The sequence below is a fragment of the Eptatretus burgeri genome, chromosome 4, assembly GCF_056783735.1.
Source record: "Eptatretus burgeri isolate ZD-2024b chromosome 4, Ebu_testis_v1, whole genome shotgun sequence".
Lineage (NCBI taxonomy): Eukaryota > Metazoa > Chordata > Myxini > Myxiniformes > Myxinidae > Eptatretus > Eptatretus burgeri.
In genome coordinates this window covers 36,366,302-36,380,639 of record NC_140964.1, presented here as the reverse complement: position 1 = coordinate 36,380,639, position 14,338 = coordinate 36,366,302, and the positions used below count along the sequence as shown (strand labels likewise).

Below are 14,338 nucleotides of genomic sequence, written 5' to 3'. Positions count from 1 at the left end.
GACGCTGCTCGTGGACACATTTGTCCTTGTTAAATAAGTTTTATTAAAAAAATAATAATAATAAAAAACAATAGGCAGTTTCTTGCGAACGTACTTTGTGTTTTTGTGGGGAGGAGGGGGAAGGGGAGGGGATTCCAACAAAACGGTAAAAGTAAAAAGAGTCCATGTCATGTGTTGTCCTCCAACAAATCATCGGCCGTATTATTGCCGGACACATGGACAGTTAAGTGGAAGCGTAAACCTGCAATCGGTCTCCCGTGGGCTTCGACCACACAGGTCACGCCATTCGGCTTTCGCTATGACGTTGAACCGAGACTTCTCACGCTGTTCCCCTCGTACCACGACCGACGATGATGCACATACCGAGGTTCCAGGACCAGGAGGATCTCCCGACGACCGTTGGTTCAAGATCTTGGATGTTCGAAGCCTTCATCCTCAAGGAGACAACACTGATCCAGAACCTGGTACGTGGAAATGTATCCGAGGATGGTGCGGTGACAAGACCGCCGGTCTCATCTGATGGTCGACGATGTGATGCTCACGTCTCGGTTTTGAGGATTCGTAATTATTGGATCGGACTATAAAAATGACTCGAGTGGTGTTGCATCATGGAGCACGCCGTTCTTCATTTATATCGTTTCCGTTGCTTTCAGGTTGTACAGACAGATATGGATACACACACACACTAACACACACACACACACACACACACACACACACACACACACACACACACACACACTAACACACACTAACACACACACACACACTAACACACACACACACACACACACACACACACACACACACACACACACACACACACTAACACACACACACACACACACACTAACACACTAACACACTAACACACACACACTAACACACACACACACACACACACACACACACACACACTAACACACACTAACACACACACACACGTTTTTGGTGTTCTCACAACGGCTCCAGATTAATTTGTGCAACCTGGAGATTGCACATGTCCTTTATAGTACCCCCCACATTTAATACATTGTTCATTACAAAATAATACCAGATACGTACATGAAAGTACCAGCTAAATGCAGGTTTACTATTTTATAAGACAAAAAAACTAGAAGGGCACTCGGCGGAGCGCATACCTCCATCACTTAATGCCTGATCCACGAGAACATATGGGGCCCAATACATTTTTGAGATATCATGATATGTATCGTTTTTGAGACCTATCTCTCGATGGTGAAGAATCACTTAAAAAAAATTCTGGTAGTCAGATCCGGATCTTCACCAAAATCTAATCAGCTCGTAATTGTCACACACCCAACCTGTCCACAAAATTTCATCCGGATCCGTCGACAACCTTTTGAGGTATCCTGTACACAGACAGACAGACAAACACAGACGAGACATCCTCGTACATGAGTCTCGCCCGGGAACGAGATTCCGGACACAGCGGATCCTTCACGGGGGCGCGGCAGTTTGCCCACCTTACTGCGAAAGCGCACGTGACTGATTTATCCCAGGAAAGAAAAGAAGAAGAGTGGGGATGAAACGAAAATGATTTGGCAACCCTAACTATCAAATCATCGCAACGCACTGCCTGTTGTCCCGCTAAACAAAAGGAAGGGAACTATCTACATGTATAATAATGGCATAACTGTCTTGGGAGACCGATCTGTTGTATGCATGCGGTCCCGACAACCACAACAATCTGTTTTTTTTAAAGGCACATAATGAAATTCGGGGTTTGATGCTGGCGTTCTATTACAGCAGATATTGTGAAAGTCAAGACTGATCCTGAAAATGAAGATGATATCTGGCAAAGTAAGGTATTAAATTAAAGCCTGTGTGAAAGTGAAAGCAAGTACAAATTAGTTATTGTAATGAATGAGTTGTAATAAATGTGGTGAACTCAAGGACATGCAAAAAGCAGGATGTTTATGGTAGCTTATATGCCTCTGAGTTCTATGATTTTAAAATCGTATTATGGGTGGTTTGAGTTTAATATATTGACTGCTGTTTTGTTGTACCAGCAAGTTGCACTGCATTGTTAAATTTAAGTAAGAAGAAAAATGACAAGTTCCACAAGAAAGTGGGAATGATTTCAGGCTGTTAAAATAGTTGTAGTCATGCAACTCACCATACATGATAGCTTGGTTTTATGCATGTGCCCATCTTCACTTCACCTGACCCCCAATCTAAAGTGGTAAAGTAGACAGAGAATTTTGCCAAGCTTGCTAATTAAGGGACAGAATTGCCGAAATTATAGCATCATTCAAGGGAGTCACTGATATGCTGTGACATTCTGTTGCAGACATTGTGAGGGTTAAGGTGGAAGCTGAACTTGTGGAAGGTCTTGATTCAGAAGGCAAGAGTCAAAAACACTCACAGCATAGTTTGATGTTGGTTGACCTATATACACATTACACATCGTGTACATATTACATCTTTAGGATTGAGGAAAAGTATGAATTGAAGAAATTAAAGTATTCCACTTTTTAAGTTTTATGTAAATGACTTGACCACTTTACTCTGCAGTTTATTTGCATCATGTTAATTGATGGTGGCTGTACATGCATTGTAGTGTATTTTTCTAGAATGCTTGCATTCCATGCTTTGAATGCTGTCACTGCTGACTTTACTGCAGAACATAGGACTCTGTTCTCGTGTTGGAAGTGTCCCAAGTCATTCTCCACTGAGAACAAAGCTCATGTACATTTGAAGATGCACAGCGGTGATCTTGCAAACAATGAAGATGTACCATTAAGAGAGCGATCATACCCATGCCCTGCTTGTAACAAGTTATTTGTATATGAAGAAAGCATTCCAAAACATATGAAACTTCACACCAAGCAAAGTCTGTCCAAGTGCCCTGTTTGTCAAATTGAATTTACTCGCGTTTGCGATTTTTGGGACCATATTTACCTCCAAAGTGAAAGGCATCCTTTTCAATGCCATGCTTGTCAAACAAAACTTGAAAGTTTTCAGGATTTTTGTGAACATATGAAAATACATATTTGGAAACTACAGCATACTTGTTCTCACTGCGAAGTCACATTATCATCATCCTGGGATTTAAAGAAGCACATGAAATCTCATGTTGGCAAATGCTCTTACAATTGTAATCTCTGTAGAAGGAAGTACACACAGCCTGGCAGCTTGATGTACCACATGAAGAGTCACAACTTTCATCGTGAACGGCAACACAAGTGCAATGTTTGTGGGAATGCATACTGGAAGTTGACCACGTTAAACAATCACATGATGACTCACACTGGTGAGTACGAAAAAGATCAAAAAGAACACAACAGACAGAAAAGAATGCAACAAGGAAGAAGAGTGGGTACGACACTTGAAAAATAAAAAGCAACAGCTACAGGAAATGCACCCAATTACAATTGATGAAGAAAAAATGAGGAAACACCTCGCAAAAGCTCTGAACTTCAAATGCCCAGGCCCAGATGGGATTCAGAACTTCTGGCTGAAGCAACTACATGTTCTCCATCCTCACTATGCTCGAGTATGTAATGAACTCATCCAAGGGAAACAGCCAATGGATGAATGGTTCACAGAAGGCAACACTCTTAATCCCCAAATCTGAAGAAACCCATCTACCCAACAAATATAGACCAATAACATGCCCACCAACAACATACAAACTTTTAACAGGTATAATTACCGATGCATTTTATGACCACCTCACTCAACAAGGAGCTTTAGAGGCAGAGAAGAAAGGATATAAATGGAAAGGATAGACCATTTATTGTTCAACAAAACCATACTCGAAAACTGCAAGCTCCAACAAACCAACTTATCCACAGCCTGGATAGATTACAAAAAAGCATTACTTTGATAGTGTTCCACATTAGTGGATTATTAAATGCATGTACATATACAAAATTGATCTCCAAATAGTCACGCTGATTGAGAAAGCAATGACGCTCTGAAACACAACGCTGGTACTACTTTACTTGGAAGAAAAGATTGAAATACCAGGAGTAAAGATACGACGTTGTATCTTACAAGGTGACAGTCTTTCCCCCTTTCTGTTTTGTCTGGCTCTGAACCCACTGAGTAACCTCATCAATAAACAAGGACATGGATACAGTTCGACATGCAACATAAAAATGACCAAAGAAACAAGAAAGGTGACATACCTATTGTACATGGATGATCTAAAAATCTTTGCACCGAATGATAAGAAATTGGCAGATCAACTAAAACTCATAAAGCAGTACTCGGAGGACATCCAAATGGAGTTTGGTCTTGACAAAACAAGGAAAGGAAAAACAAAAATACATACAACATATCAAACGATGAAAGGACAACAATACAGGAACTAGAAAACAAGGCATCCTACAAAGTCAGCGAGGGGCAAAGTCAAATACCTCAGAAGAGAAGAAGGCCCAAAGGTACAACACAAAAAATGCATAAAATAATCAGCAAAGAGTACCGATGCAGAATAAGACTAATTCTGAAGTCAACCCTCTCCCCAAGAAACAAAATCAAAGCTATAAACCACCGTGCAGTGCCGGTATTCCAACATAGCTGTGAAATTATAAACTGGCCACAATTGGATATCAACAATCCAGACACCAAAACAAGGAAACTTCTAACTATTCACAAGATATTTTCCAAAAACCAATGCATGCCGGGGCTGTACTTACCGAGACGATAAGGAGGAGGTGGTTTGATGGAGCATAACCAAGTGCACATGAACATCGTGTGTTGGACTAGCGGAGTATGTGAAAAGCTTAACAGACTATTGGATGACATTTGTATACGAGCAAGAAAACAAACTAGAAAAGGGATCCTTAATCCATTTAGCAACAAACTTCCAAAAACAGGTGAAAACTAGAAGGGCACACAGAAGAGCGCGTACCTCCACCACGCAATACCTGATCCATGAGAACGTATCGGGCCCAATATATTTCTGAAATATCATGCCATATACCTGTATCATTTTTGGCCCTACCTCTCAATGGTGAAGAATCACTGAAAAATTAAATAATTCTTGTATCCAGATCCGGATTTGGATCTTCACCAAAATCAAATCAATTCTAGCTGCTCATCTATCCACGTCACCATCCTCAATTTTCAATTCGTGGGTGCAATTCCTGAGTTTGTCTCACAACCTGAAACGAGCTTGTCTCTCACAACCTAAAGATCCATGAGAACATATCGGGCCCAATACATTTCTGAAATATCATGCCATATATCATTTTTGGCGCTATCTCTCAATGGTGATGAATCACTTAAAAATTAAATAACTCTCGTATCCAGATCCGGATTTGTATCTTCACCAAAATGGAATCAATTTGTCATTGCGACACACCCTAAAATGCCACAGAATGCCACAGACTTTGGACAAAATGCCACAGAAATAAGGAAAATGACCAAATACCAGGATCTGAAAAATGAGGTCAAGATGGTGTGGAAGTTGAAGAAAGCTGAAATTGTACCAGTGATAGAGCGACAGGAATGATGAAGAAAACCCTTCATGGGTACTTAAAAATCATTCCGGGGAATATCACTACAAACGAGCTACAAGTAGAGGCTGTCAGAGGTTCAGTGAAGATTTTGAAAATAGCCCTTGGAACGTGGCTATGACAACGAAACTTCACAGTTTGGTTCATGAATCATGATCCTTTTCCAAAAAATAGGAGGTGGAGATTTTGAGTTCCCACCTCCTGAAGCCCTCAAATGGAGATAACAATCAATGTGAGTACTTATCCAAATGTTCCTTTTGTAAGAAAGAATTTGTGATTGCTGGTATCTTGAAAAAAACAAAAACACCTGATGAAGCATAATCAAATGATGGATAAAGGCTGTTAGGCCCGCGGTATAGGTCACATTTTTTTGGTACTTAATCAACCGGCTTGACACAAAGCTCCAAGAGGTCTCATATGAAAGATGGGGATCTCAGTTACTCATTTTTCCCTGTTGTCCTCATTTTTTGGTGTGCGGTCCATGAAATATTCACACCTGATGCATACCCCCATTAGAAAATTTTGACCATTTCCGAAAATCAGTGAATTGGCTATAACTACAAAGCAATGCGCCTTATTTTTACATGATTGGTATTGAAATGTGCAGAATGAACAGGGGAATACTACTATTTACTTAATGGAATACTTCTCGATAAATATATGTACATTTGAGTGCTTTTAATAGAAAAAAGACGTAATTTCCGCACCGCTAACTTCGAAAATCATCAACTACAGAAACAAACATCTGCCAATTGTCATATTTTTCTTTCTTTTATATGTGTTCAGTTTACCATATCAATATAATGAGAATATTTTGAAACAAATTTCTACTAGCAAGTTATACGATATAGTGACTGAAGTTTGCACAAGTGATGTGATAACTATATGTTACACCAATACACATTGTTCTACGAGAAATTAACTTAAACATATATTTTGAGCGAGTGCCCTCGATATGTTCAACCATCACTGTCCGTGTCATTTTGGTCACCATGTGACAGTTCGTTGCCACACTGCCTGTCACTGGTGGCACACGTGCACTCGTTGTGCAAGGCAAACTGTTGTGAGCAGCTGCAGCTGTTAGTACATGGTTCACTACCACGGCATGAACACACAAGACCATCTAACATCTCCGCTGATGTGGGTCCATCAAACAATGTGGGATGCAGCACACCTCCTCTGTACCATCCACGACCCTCTGATGTGGGAATTTCTGGATTTGCCAGGTGGGCATTCATCCATGCTCGGGTTTGGTGAACGGATCTCTTCACATGTTCGAGAAAAGCTGGTTCGGACGGAGGCAGCTTATGCACTGGGACATCTTTGGTCGCTGTGAGTTTCTCCCGAAGATCATTCAAATTTGTGTGTGCATCCACATATTTCCCTAGAGAATCATACATGGCACTGACTAAATGTCTTGAAGCAGCCACTGCCTCCTGGAGATCGTCAGTGGCGAGGACTTCGAGGTGTGGACCATTATTCTGAAGATGCAGTGTCTTCATAGCTTTCCATGCTTTCTTTTTACCATCGCCGAAGAATGCTGATACAGAGTCACATCCTGTCAGGGCATGAAACACAGGAAGCCGGGTACACATTTCTGGAAGCAAGCTGTAACATATCTGATGGGCTGGGATAAGCTTGCATCCTGCTGATGTTCTTTTCTCTATCCATATTTCGGCAGTGTACCGCAGCTGTGGAAAGTAGTGGACTGCTCAGACAAGCACATCTCAGTGTCTGCTGATTTGATTGTAATGGACCCACGCACATTGTTATGTCTGAACTCATGATCGGCATGCTTCACATGAAGAAATATCCGAGAATCTGCCTCTTCCTGCATTGATGTGAGTTGACTGTCATGATACATTCCTGCAGATGAAAGGCATGCTGTTAGCAAACCATCAGAGAAGCCACCAGCCAAATAGATCTGCTTTTCTTGGTGATCTGAAAGTTCTTTTGCTGCTGGTGCATGTTGCGTAACGTGACTACAGATGAAGTGTGTCAAGGTGGATTTGTTCGATGATAGAGCCATGAATTTCGTCCATTGTGGTACTGGGCGTCCAGCAATGACTTGGTAGCTTCGGGATGCACCAGCAACAGCAAGGCGTCTCGTTCTTTCGTCTGTCTTCACAGAATTGACATCATTATATTGGTCGAAGACGTCGATGAGGGTGTGGTGTGTTTTGATGCAATGAAGCAACTGGTTTCGGTAACACTGTGCAAAGTTACCAAACGTACCACCATTTCCACCCAGGATATGGAGTTCAGCCATAGCATCCCTGATGTACACGCTGCGATGTTGGTTATCACTGGCAGTGTTTTCGTGCTCTTCATCAACTAGGCCCTCGAGAATATGCCCTAGTTCTGCTTTGGTGTTCTTCCGTGGAGCTCCATCTTCAAGAAAGATAGATGTCGGAACAGACGTAATGGGATAACTCAGGACGTGCTTCATGTTCAGGTCAGGGCGGACTTGAGTCAATAGCAAAGCACGGCGGAAAACCATTTCCGGGTTGATTGCAACCAATACTTTCTGACCCAAAATCAGGATTTTTGTTTTCTTTTTGGAAATCGATGAGAGCGATGGTGAGGATGATAATTATGTAATCACGTTTTATCATATCTTCTTTAATATCGTAAAGGATGACTACTGAACATAGCAATGTCAACATCGGTTTTGAAAAATCGCCTTCTCTGATATTTTCCTTATGGTGGTCCTAAAAATTTTGAAAATTATCGTATTTTGTCAATAAAGGCATATAAATTTACATATAATGATGTGGTTATGATACTACATTATTCTCCTGTCCAATCGACACATTTCAATACCAAACGTGTAGGAAGAGGGCTCTTTGTCTTGTAGTTTATGGGAAATTATGTGATTTTCTGAAATGGTCCAAATATTCAGACGGGTGTATCCTTCAAATGTGAATATTTCATGGACCGCACACCAAAATGTGAGGACAACGGGGCTAAATTTGTTACTGAGATCACCATCTTTCATATGAGACCTGTTGTAGCTTTGTGTCAAGCCGGTTGATTAAACTCCTAAAATATAGCCCTTTATCGAGGTTTACCACTGGCCTATGTCACATATGGACAGGAAACGTTTGAAGATGACACATCTATCTATAATTCCAGCTGTGTGTGTGTGTGTGTGTGTGTGTGTGTGTGTGTGTGTGTGTGTGTGTGTGTGTGTGTGTGTGTGTGTGTGTGTCTGTGACCGCTGTTTCTTGACAACCACTGGTCCGATCTAATTGAAACTTGCCAGATATATTGCTGGGGACCTGAGGATGTGCCTTCTCAAGGTTTGATATTAATCGGACAAGTGCTTCCCAAGTTATGGCCATTTATTTACCAAACCAATGACAAGACACGTTGTTGCGTGGGCGTGGCCGATGGGGAAGGGAAGCTCAGCCGCGTTCCCCATTACGGGTTACAACGTACGGGCTTCCGGATAATAATGACTTCGTGTATTCTAATAATTTCTCGATTTCTTATGCGCATTTATAGATAAACACAATGGCCCAAGTTATGATCGTTTTCATATTAGACGGTGCATAAATTTCGGTAACATCAGAGTGCTGGTGTGCCCTGAACCAGGAAGTAAAAAAATTTTTCTCTCTCTTCTCTTCTCTTTTTGTTTTTCCTTGCCACGACATTGCGAAAAGGTAAAATACGTTGGCGCTAATTGAATATTTGGTTATTAAAACTAAATTGCGAATAAACGTAACTGCGAATAATATGCGTATTTCCGGGCCACGCACGTGAGAGCGAAGAAACGGCCTGTGTGGTTGTTGTTTGTTGCTCGCGGTTTGAATATTTATGTATTAATTGATTTTTTTTTTTTTTTTTACGGGCACGTACTAGTATATATAATAAGGAGTTAACAACTTTTTTTTCGTTTCAGGTTGTGAGACAAGTTCAGGAATTGCACCCACAAATGGAAAATCGAGGATGGTGACGTGGACAGATGAGCAGCTAGAATTTGTTTTTGAGCCTATTTTGTGAAAGAGAATGCAAGAGACCTTTTGAAGTTAATTGTGAAGCTTCATCATAGAAACTGATGAGCAGATGTGTGTCAAACCGCCATGAAATGTAAAATGCCAGTTAAGAGGCCATGAACCGCCTGAAGGCAAGATAATGTAGAAAGGGTGCAACAAGCAATTGATGCAAGTGCAAGAAGATCAATTCACCATTCGTCTCAAGATGTCGGCATCAGCAGAAGTCTCCATTGATTGTTGAAGGGTGAACTACATTCTCGTGCATATAAAATCCACCTCCTCCAGTGTATTCCAGTCATATTTTCCAGAGCTGGTGTATCCATGATAAACTCCCAACGTTACATGTGTCCTAAATCCCCTTGGAAAAGGTGAACTTTTTCCCCAAGAAAATAAAGGCAAAATAGCAGATTTGCCTTGTGCACAGGTACTGGCCTTGAGGCTTGAGTCAGTTGCATATTCAACCCTGGCAAGAACCCGCAGCTTGCTTCCCATTGCGCAACCAGTGTGCAGCACAACAGAGTAGGGTCTCGCGATTATGTAGATAGACCGGTTATATCGGTATGATTTTTCATTTCGCTATACCCGTACTGAAATTTTGAATATACCGGTATACTGGAAAAAATCAGAATGAAAACAAAAATCGGGATACCATCAACAAATCGAAGAGAGGTGTTTACAATCTTTAAATATCGTACATGATTCAAAAAGCTTTGAAGCACTTGGCTATCCTTGGATCAGTGGAATGTATGACATCAAGATGTACCAGGAAGTAGGTACAGTCGGTTTTAACTTTTAACCTTCAGCATCCAAGCACCGCACAAGTAATCATGTTTTTCTTTACCCTCGTGGCTGTTTTTAAAGCAATTGCCAGTTGGTTATTTTAGATGAATCAGATATGTTTTAGAAAGCCTGTGCCGATTACCAACATGGCAATCCACGATAATCATACTGGCCTGTGCAGATTACGGGTACGTCAATCCACGATAATCATTCCAGCCTGTGCCGATTAGCGGTACGGCAATCCACAATAATCATACTGGCCTGTGATGATTACGGGTACGTCGATCCACGATAATCATTCCAGCCTGTGCCGATTAGCGGTACGGCAATCCACAATAATCATACTGGCCTGTGATGATTACGGGTACGTCGATCCACGATAATCATTCCAGCCTGTGCCGATTAGCGTTATGGCAATCCACAATAATCATACTGGCCTGTGATGATTACGGGTACGTCAATCCACGATAATCATTCCAGCCTGTGCCGATTAGCGGTACGGCAATCCACAATAATCATACTGGCCTGTGATGATTACGGGTACGTCAATCCACGATAATCATTCCAGCCTGTGCCGATTAGCGGTACGGCAATCCACAAAAATCATACTGGCCTGTGATGATTACCAACACAGCGATCCACGATAATCATTCCAGGCTGTGCCGATTAGCAGTACCGCAATCCACAATAATCATACTGGCCTGTGCAGATTACGGGTACGTCAATCCACGATAATCATTTCAGCCTGTGCCGATTAGCGGTACGGTAATCCACAATAATCATACTGGCCTGTGATGATTACGGGTACGTCAATCCATGATAATCATTCCAGCCTGTGCCGATTAGCGGTACCGTAATCCACAATAATCATACTGGCCTGTGATGATTACGGGTACGTCAATCCACGATAATCATTCCAGCCTGTGCCGATTCGCGGTACGGCAATCCATAATAATCATACTGGCCTGTGACGATTACCGATACGGCGATCCACGATAATCGTACCGGCCTGTGCCGATTACTGTTATGGTGATCCGCGGTAGTCATACCGGCCTGTGCAGATTACCGACATGGCAATCCGCGATAGTGATACCGACCTGTTCCGATTACCAATACTGAGCTCGCTTTAAAAGAAAACCATTTTATTCATGTTGAAGTTGGAAGTAAAATAACTGCTTCATCATGGGGAAAAAAAGGCCCATGTGGGAATACTTTGAAAAACAAGGAGAAAAAGACATAAAATGTCATAGCCCCCGTGGTTTTAGTAATTTTGCTGTCCGGAGTTAAAGGGCTAGCCCATATTTACAAGATTTATGTGTATGCGCAACTGACGTGAGTGGTCATGTGACATTGAAGAACATTTGTGACATTTTCCAAGTTTGAATAAAATCAGACCATGCACGTTCAAGTAACAAAATGGCCACCAGTCAGCCATCTTGGATCTGATCTCAAAAAAATAATGACGTGCATATTTAAGCCATCATTCGTTATTTGTATGCCAAGTTTAAACAAGACTAGTAAATTGCATGTTCGAGGAATGATCAAGGATGTGTTCAATATCAGACTTTTTACAACTAAAATGGCCGCCAGTCTACCATTCGGCCATCTTTGATCAGATCACAAAACAAAGTGATGTGCACGTGTATTACACCATGTGCTGTGCTTGTGACAAGTTTGAACAGACTCGGACCATGCATGTCTGCTAAATGTTTGGGGACACGTTTGAGTAACAAAATGGCTGCCAGTCGGCCATATTGGATTTGATCTCGAAAGAAAATGACGTGCCTGTGTAAGCTATCATTCATTAACATATTGCGGATGGACGGACGAGACCTAATCCATTAGCCCCCGTTTTGAAATAAGTCCAACGGGGGCTAATTACCATGTGTCAATGATGTTTACGTCATATATGAATACATATTGGACCATTATGTATTTTGTAAGCTGCGTAAAATCTATATTTATTCATTTTTTACACCGATATACCAGTATCCATCCATCGGGACCATACTCTGTGCAGAGCGTTGGTGCTGCTTAAGCAGTCTCCTTGGCTATTGGGTACAATCCTGGACGGGTCGCCACTCCGACACAGGATACCAGCAAGCTGGCACTCATTTTGCCAACCTCGGAAGGATGACAGGCAGAGTGAACCCTACCTGGTATTAATTCAACAGCTGAGGGGGATTTGAACTCGGGATCCTAAGATCCCAAGCCCACCGCCCTAACCATTAAGCCAACACCAGGCATATACCAGTATGAGCCCACCGATATATCAGTCGGAAAAAATCGATAGTGACATAGCTTACCACAGAGTAAGTTTTTGTTCCTTTTTAAGAAGACATTTCATGCACAATCTTAATCTTCAGATTCAACCCGTTCATGCGCAATCTTAATCAACCCCCACTAATCAAGATCTTAATCATGAAAATTTATTCTCCCCAGGGTAAATCCATTGTACCGAAACATTCAAGCCTGACAAGATGGAAAAAACGAAGTGCACACATGCCTTTAAAAATATACAAATATTCCTAATTTTTTTTAGATGACAAACAAAAGTGGGACAAACCATCAGGAAGAATGGACAGCACAGTGAATTGATAGATGAACACATGTGGCTTGTGGAGTTCCTTGTTAAGTTCAGATTGAGCTTCATGCTGGAGAGGTAATGGGGTTCAAGACGTACGATGGCCTTGCTGGCAATTTTGCCCCCAAGATTACCTGAGCCGCCCAGAGCTGGAGAGGAGAACTTGCATGTCATGTGGAGGTCAAGCCAAGGAGCTCTCAGGGCAGTCTCTTGATCCTGCCCACCTGGCTCAATGGCAATTCCTCTGAGGCTTCAAACTGACCTCCTCGCCAACTCAACTCCACCAACACCAACACTAACAAATGACTCCAACAGATCTTACTCCAAGATCTTACCACTTCTTTCAACACATGATTATGTATGTAATATATATATATATATATATATTTTTTTTTTTATATATATATATATTTGTGATGATCAAATAGCCCAATATTGGTGATTGTTGTACACTTTATTGCCGATGTCTGAGTGTTTATTTCTTCATGTATAATGACTTGTGGATGATGATTTCATCATGTAATGTTTGTATTAATTGCAACGATGTTTTGTACTGAGCTGAAATTGTTTGAATTTTCAATTGATGCTTTAATTTAAAACAAATGTCAACTTTTTTGACCATTTTACACCAAAAACCTATTATATGCAATAAAAGTTAATTTTTGTTGGAAAGACCACATCTGGACTCTCATACAGAGACACCCTCCTTAATCATGCCAATGTGCAGTGGAACCAAGATGCCATTCAATGCTATACGTGCTCGAAGAGAGTGGCAAAATTTTGTAGTTTTTCTCTTTGGAGATGAAGACTCATGGAAGAGCTGGTGACAGAGGGTGAGCAGCCATTACAACAATGGAGCAAGAGGTACTAACAGACAAGAACAGGAGAATTGGGCAATGTATCATCAAACACTCAACATAAGTAAGGATGTGCAGACATGGCAAAGTCACCGAGGGAGAAAGTAGATTAAGGAGATGTGAACAGACAGTTAAAGCTAAAATGTGGAAAATACTGCAGGTGGACGAGAGAGGATTCTCAGTGAAAGTATGGAGGACATCATGAGATGAGAATGGATCATCATAAAGGTCAGGTATGGGAGCATGCACTGGAGCACTGCATCACCACATCCACTTTCTGCTGGTACTCCAGGGGCCTCTGTCTGGCCATACCAGAGGGGGTTGCCTGGCCCATCTATTTGAGATATCACTCAACCTGCTGCAACTCTCGAGGCATGTAGTCGGCCGGTTGGCCTTCACTCACGAAGCTCCCTCACTGCGAGGAATTTGGTGAGCAGGATCAGCATCAGAAAAATGAGCAAAATGTCCACACACTCACAGCTGATGCTCAAGGACTATACAGGTAACAAATCTCATTTGGGTCTCTCAGTAAACACTCATAAGACACAAAGTCTGACCAGCAATAGCCAACGATCCTCCAAAGAGACATGTTACCAAAGGAGTTAAGCCTTTGTCTTTGTTTGAGTTAAG

General features: G+C 41.6%; 1 protein-coding gene across 5 annotated transcripts; it reads left to right on the top strand.

Annotated features, from left to right (window-relative positions):
- The first annotated feature begins 95 nt into the window (after positions 1-95).
- LOC147027810 (uncharacterized) lies at positions 96-13,528 on the top strand. Of its 5 annotated transcripts, XR_015057295.1 has the most exons (5): positions 96-464; positions 1,771-1,824; positions 2,315-2,368; positions 2,648-5,721; positions 9,394-13,528. XR_015057295.1 is itself a non-coding variant. In XM_085877426.1 (4 exons), the coding sequence occupies exons 1-4, from the start codon at positions 170-172 to the stop codon at positions 9,492-9,494; spliced, it is 504 nt and encodes a 167-aa protein (XP_085733552.1). In that variant the 5' UTR covers positions 99-169; the 3' UTR covers positions 9,495-13,528. The 5 variants fall into 5 exon arrangements, 3 of the variants coding, with proteins under 3 accessions (XP_085733552.1, XP_085733554.1, XP_085733553.1); XM_085877426.1 differs by lacking the exon at positions 2,648-5,721 and having other exon boundaries at positions 99-464; XR_015057296.1 differs by lacking the exon at positions 1,771-1,824 and having other exon boundaries at positions 100-464.
- Positions 13,529-14,338: the final 810 nt, after the last annotated feature.